At 30.6% G+C, this 7,003-nt stretch overlaps 1 protein-coding gene across 1 annotated transcript; it reads right to left on the reverse strand.

The window, feature by feature from the left end:
- Positions 1-755: 755 nt before the first annotated feature.
- LOC105787090 (VQ motif-containing protein 17) lies at positions 756-1,552 on the reverse strand. The gene has a single exon (XM_012613537.2). The coding sequence runs from the start codon at positions 1,377-1,379 to the stop codon at positions 933-935; it is 447 nt and encodes a 148-aa protein (XP_012468991.2). The 5' UTR covers positions 1,380-1,552; the 3' UTR covers positions 756-932.
- Positions 1,553-7,003: the final 5,451 nt, after the last annotated feature.

A 7,003-nucleotide genomic window follows, 5' to 3' on the forward strand; every position in this document is an offset into this window, starting at 1 on the left:
ATCCATGTCTTTCTTAAAGCATAACACGTTTTTATGTTTAATTTTATCTACCAAAACTTTTCAGATAAATGATTAAAACGAGTTGACTTATTTGGCTGAGTAATTATCAGGAATTTAGTAATAATTGAAATTCGAATCCGTGTATTGATTTGATGTTCAGGATGTTTAATGATTAAGATGTGATCTGGGTTCAAGTTGCATAAGTCGTGTTGCTGTTATGGTTTTGTCATTTTCTTGCAATTCACTAAATTATTAATATCGTTATCAATACACCATCATTTTACGTTTACCTACCATTAAAGTTTTATGTGTATAATTACACCGAATAAAAATTTATATATTAAATTACATAATGGACCAATATTCATATAGAAGTTAAACGTTTTAAAAGATGGTTTTCCATCAAAATCAAAAGCAATAGTTTTTTCTCAAATTTGGGATGCTTATGAGATATGCACAAAACATCATACTAGTTGGAGGTGACTTGAAGGGATAAATTTATTTGTTATATTTATGTAGAAATTTTATAAAATTAAAGAGAGCCTTTCAAGAAAAGTAAGACATTTTTTTTTTCTTTTTTGCAAGTTCATGTTTGGTCTGCCAAACAGCTATTCTTTTCCCAAAGTAAGAAGAAAGTGAAATTAAAAAAAAAAAATCCATTCAATATTCCAAAAACTGAAAAGGTTTTGATCAGTTGATTAATTCTATTACATCCAAATTGAAATGAGGCATCAAGAAAGTTCAAAAAAAAAAAAGAAAAAAAGGGAGAGTATGAAATTAAGTTAATCTCTTATATTTACAGGGAAAGAGAGAAAGAGATGCATGAGAAAATCATAAAATTCAGTAAAATCTACAACTAAACCCCATACCAAAACCAAAATCAGGGAAGATGGAACATAAAATTACAAAATTAAAAGACCCAGAATCAATTTTTATGCCATTAGTTGAGCTTCTTCAAATCCATGCATGTGATGAGAATCATCCAAAGGAAGCAAAGGGAATTCACCCATCTCTTGAATAAAATCATCTAAATCTCCAAAACCACTTGAGAAACCACCTCCTTCTTCCTTAACCCTTTCTCTTGTTTCAATCCCTGCAAGAAACCCAGTTCTTAGCTCCATTGGCTTGTCATCTTTTCCGCCGATTCTTGGTTTCCTTTTGCAACCCTTTTGTTGAGGTGGTTTCCCAGTGAGTCTTTGCACCAATTCTCTGAAGTTTGCTGCGTCAGTCTTGATGATCTCTGGTGCAAATATGTGAATGATCCGTATCTTTGGCTTTGTTATTGTTTGCGAATCTTTATGAATGGATAGGGATGATGATGGTGATGAGTTTGAAGGAGACATTCTGGTTTGGTTCCTCATCATCCTCAAATTCTCCATGGAAAAAATGAATGTCTGAGACAAAGGAAAATCAAAGGGAAAACCAAAGAAGGGATGGATGAGTTGGTGTGTAAAGATCGATGGGGGTATCTTATATAAGGAGAGAAAGTGATGGGAAAGATTTTGTAATGCAAAAAGACAAGCTGTCTTTGAGAATTGGGGACAAACGACTCGATGAACCCTTGTCTCTCCAAATGGAAGAGATTCAATAAAATAATATAGACGACTTAAACCGTCCCTACCAACATAAATTCATTAATTAATTACCAATAATCTCTTAAATTTTTGGTTAAGTCTAACATGACTAGGATTCAAGTATTGAGGTTTAAGTTTTACTATGTATAATTTTATGTGTGAATTTTGTTTAGTTTTTCATCTGATATATTTTATACTGGTTTGATTCTATATTTGCATTTGTAGCCGGTCGTATATATATATAATAAATTTAGAGGTGAGACTCGAATCTAAAATCTTAAGAGACATCAAGGTTTTCTTTGGAAAGGCGGTGTGTTTACTTTCAGCGATGTCAAAAACAGCGGAGACGGTGAGATTGATTATTGTAGGAATGGGATTAAAAAAAACATGAGGTGTATGTTTGGATTCAAATACTATTGTAGAAGTGAGATGAGAATAGAAAATAACTATTAACGACAATAGATTAGAAATGATTTATAAAAAAATATACTATTAATGACATTTGGTTAAATCTTGTATATAATAAAAAAGTTATTTAACATTTAAAAATTAATAAACAATTAAAAATTATTACAATCATATTTATATCTAATAATAATTAAAATTAATTAAAACTTGAGAAATCAAAATATTTATTATTTTATTTAATAATTAAAATTATTTAATTATAATTAGTCCGAAACAAGAAATTAAACCTGTGAATTGATACAATCTAATTGAATTAAACTACAAACCGACTAAACCGATTTTTCTTCTATTAAATATATATCTTTTATTGAGTTTGAAGTAGTAATAATAAATCCCAAGTATATACATTAATGTTTCACTTGAGAAATGAAGAAAACAAATCCCAAACCCTGGCTAAAATCAATAGGAAAACTAAAATCATTCATTGAAACACATCTTGATTATTGTATGGGAGATAGTATATGCTTGTTTATGTATAACACAAAATTGAAAAAAATAAAATCGATTTGATTGGATCTTAATTTGATTGGCATGGGAATTGTTGTCAATGCTGGAGAGCATTGGTTCGAATGCGCTGAATCACATTATTCTCTTATTTATAAGATGGAGAAGAGTCATGAATAATTTTTAAACATTATATAAAAAACATATATAACAAAATTATTTTTAAAAAAATTTCAAAATTGGAAAACTTAGGGTCGCTGATCTGGTCATGAACCTTGCACTAAGAACAAATATCATTGTTCCTAATAAAGTGACCATATCACTACTTTACGTACCAACCCGCCCACGTAGTTGGAATAAAAACCAATGTCATGCCTTCCATATTCCGCGTTTTACCCAATAGGGACTTGGCAATTTTTTTCTTTTTCAATTTTTCTTAAAACTTAATAATTATTTTTTACATTGATCCTAAATTTGATAATATTTTTTTCTAAAATTTGATCCATGTGATGACGTATTGACGTGGTACTTAAATATTGTGCCACGTCATTCATAAGGAAAAAAATTGAGAAAAATTAACAAGTTTAGGGACAAATGTGAAAAGAACCTTTTCAAGGATCAAATTCAGGGGCTAAATGTTGGCTTAGCCCTTTTATATATTGCATACCTTGCGTAAAAGCCAAGTCTCTATAAAAAATAGATAAATCTCAAAATTACACATAAATTTTGATTCAGTGTGCAACTTGGTACATGAGCTTTATTTTGGTACAATTATACATAAGAAACTTTGACTGTGATTCAAATGTATATATAAAACTTTAATTTTGATTAAATTATACGGATTTAAAGAAATAAATACATCAAATTTCATCCTTGTACATTTTGTGCTGATCTTTATAGAAGTTTGTCGAGTACAATGAATGAGGATGCTTAGAAGAGCATTGACGCTCTTGTGTGGGAGAGAGCATAAGTACTCTTTGTCAGAGAACTTGTTCTTAACGTGGTGTTAATATGCTTTTCCTGCTTCGAGGTGTCCTAGTTTGTATGCTATGCTAATTGGATGGGTGTTTTTAGGTATGTTTTATTCGTCTCTTTCGGTGGTCTGTATGAGCCATGCTTTGCTAAATGGTGTGGGCAATTACTCTGTCTAATCCTATCATTTATAAACCTATAAACCCATAGTATTATTTTTGTTAAAACTGATGAACCTCAAGCTGTAACATTGAAAAATACATCTTTATTCTATTTTGCATAATGTTTATTTACACAAGCTATGTATTTATAGCTTTATTAAACTAACTAGTTAACTTCTATCCTATATTAACAGATGAAAAATGTCTTTCTTTCTCAGCTTGGAGCTAAGATACTCATGCTGCTGTAGAATTAATGTCAGCAATATGTTCTTTTGTTTAAACATATTGTGTCTTGTTCAATCTTTCTCTATGTATTTAGTTCTTTCATGATAAACAGGATTGACTGTCATCTGTAAAACTATGTATCTATAGCTTTATAATCTATTATAACTAACTAACTAATTTAGATTGTTGGAACTGGTTCGTGGGAAGGCACACATTCCCACGTTTACTGGGGTCACTTCCACATGCTCATATTTTACACTTTTGTATGTGTGATAATGAGATGTATAGTTGATAGGGAACCATCACTATAAATACTAACTACCATAAGGACCTTAGGCACGAAAAAATTAAAAAAACAATCATTTAGCGAGATTTTCGAGTGTTTAGAAGACTTTGGCAGTTTTCTATTTTTCTTACAGCTAAATGGTTCAATGTGCTCAACAGTAGTACTATAACATTTAGATTTTGACATTTGGTTTAAACTTAAATTTAATTTATATTGTAAAATGAATTGTAACTAACAAAGTTTTATCTTTATCTTAACATTATTTTAAAGTAGCATATAATAAAAAGTTTAGTACTTACATACCCATATGTAACAAAGAGCTGTCCTTAGATTGGACGTTTGAACTGCTCCCATAGAGACTCAAATGGGATGAATATCCCTAGCTCTAATTAATTATCACTTGTAACTTTATGTTTATTTTATTACACAACCTCTAACTACCTTGCATTTTACTTAAATATAGATTTGGGAAAATATATTCAAGCTGGTATCTAATATTTGCTTCTAGATATCCTTAAAGAAAAAAGCAATCATATTCTAGAATCTACATGTATTTGATTATTTTATTCTATATATGGTGGCGGTGGTAGTAGTAGTTATTTTTCACATACAATCTTAAAGTGGAACTATTAATTATGTTAACTCTTGTTTTAATTAAGACACAAAAGATTCAGTCTTGTTTTATGGAAATTAATAAAATTAAGATAAACATCCATTCACCCATGTTTATTAACCTCTGTTTCTTCGATTTAAAATGGATGAAAAAAAGTTGATTGGTATAAGTGTGCTTAAACGCATTATCTTCTTATTTATGAGTTGAGGAAGAGTTATAAATAATTCTTGATATTATGTGTTGACACTATTTTTTTTGATAAAAACGGGGTCGACTTGAATTTTGAAAACGAAAACGAAAACGGGAGTCGCCACCAATCTTTTTTCGATGAGGTGTGATCGGGTCACCTCGAAGAGTGATTGTTTTTAATAAACGATTTAATTTTTATTAAAACAACGATTTTGGTCTACGAAATTCAAAAAGATGGGTTCGGGAGTCGGTTACGCACGAGGAAGGATTAGCACCCTCGATACACCCAAAATTGGTACCTAATTGATTACTTAGTGTCCTAGTGTCGAAAATCAAAAATTTGAAGAGTTTTAAAGATACGGTCCTTAAAAGAAACTCTGATAACGTGATTTGAAATATAAGATTCTCTTGTTCCGAAGGAATATCACATCCAGCACGTTAGGACACGATACTCTAAACCATCGAAACCAAGATCACCTTATAGTTTAATGAAACCATACTTTGAAGTTTTAAGAGGATATTTGGCTATTTAGTCGAACGAGAAATCAAAACCCAACGCGTTAGGGCACGTTTCCTCGATTTTCCAAACGCGAAGTATTGCCTTATTTTAAAAGTTTAAAAAGAATATTTGGCTATTTGGTCAAACGAGAAGTCGAAACCCAACACGTTAGGGCACGTTTCCTCGATTTTCCAAACGCGAAATATTGCCTTATTTAGAAAAAACTTTCCTTTTGATGTTTGGTGTTAATGCATGACAAAACAATAACGAATACGACAAGGTAAGCAAAGTAATGTGAGTAACAACAATACAATAGGCAAAATGAAATGACGAGGCGATTACATAAACAACGCAAACGAATAAATAAATAGAACTAACATTTTAGAAAAGTAAAAGTGTACATGAATAAATAAATAAATAAACACCAAATAACAATGATAATAAATGAAATAAATACAATTATGTAAAAATATGTATGCATGTATAATTTTAAGTTATGAAAATAAGAAATGCATATAAATTATAGAGTATAAAATGTATATAAATATATATATATATATTAAATAAAAAAATCTGTAAGTATTATAAAATAAAATGTAAGTATGTTCATATGTACATTTAAAATGTATATAGGTATACTTATTTTTTAGATTATAAAGTATACACAAAAGAGGAATATATGTTTATACATATGTAGGAGTTATAAAATATAAAACACGTGTATGTATAAATCTATAACATAAAATATGTGCGTATGTATATTATAAAAAAATGTGTATATACATGTATATATGAAAATAAAAAGACCATATAGATTGTAGCATATATAAAAATATAAGTATGTATATATATTGATTGTAAAAATATGTACGTATTAAGAAGCATGCATGTACATGTATATGACAAAATCTGAAATTTTTTTTAAAAAAATACATATATAACATTAAGTAAAATATTAAATAAAACTGGTTTTAAATATGTATATTTATATAAAATAAAAATAAAAAAAAACTTGAAGTTAAAAAGGCCGAGGATCGAATTGGAATCAGGCCAATAATTTGGGACCAAATTCGCAAACAAAAGGGGCAGGGGCTGAAATGAAGCGCGCTCAAGTCTCGAAGGACCCTCAGGGAAATATTCCCCAGTCCAAGACGCAGCGTTTCAGCGCAAAGGCCTGTACACGGTCAAAGGACCTGATTGAAACAAAAAACAAAATTCACAGCCCAAATCTAAAAGAAATAGAAAGTTGGATTGCGCTTCAGCGCAAAACGGAGGGACTAAATGCATAAATTACCCATTCAGGGCAAAGCATGCCCAAATCTCCCCCCTTTAAACGGCGCCGTATCACAATCAAAATAAAAACTAAAAAAATTGCTTTATTTTTCTGCTGCTTCATTCTTTACAGAACGCAAGAAAAAAAGAAAAAATAAAGGGAAGCCCCCCTCCTCTGCTAGGGTTCCAAGATTGAAACACCGCCGCCGCTATGCCTCCGTTGTCCGGTGATCGGAGCTGTGCGAAGAGGGCTTCTATCGGCGCCTTGAAACGCGCTCATGGGACGAGGCCATGGAACGA

The sequence above is a fragment of the Gossypium raimondii genome, chromosome 1 (assembly GCF_025698545.1).
Source record: "Gossypium raimondii isolate GPD5lz chromosome 1, ASM2569854v1, whole genome shotgun sequence".
Taxonomy (NCBI): Eukaryota; Viridiplantae; Streptophyta; class Magnoliopsida; order Malvales; family Malvaceae; genus Gossypium; species Gossypium raimondii.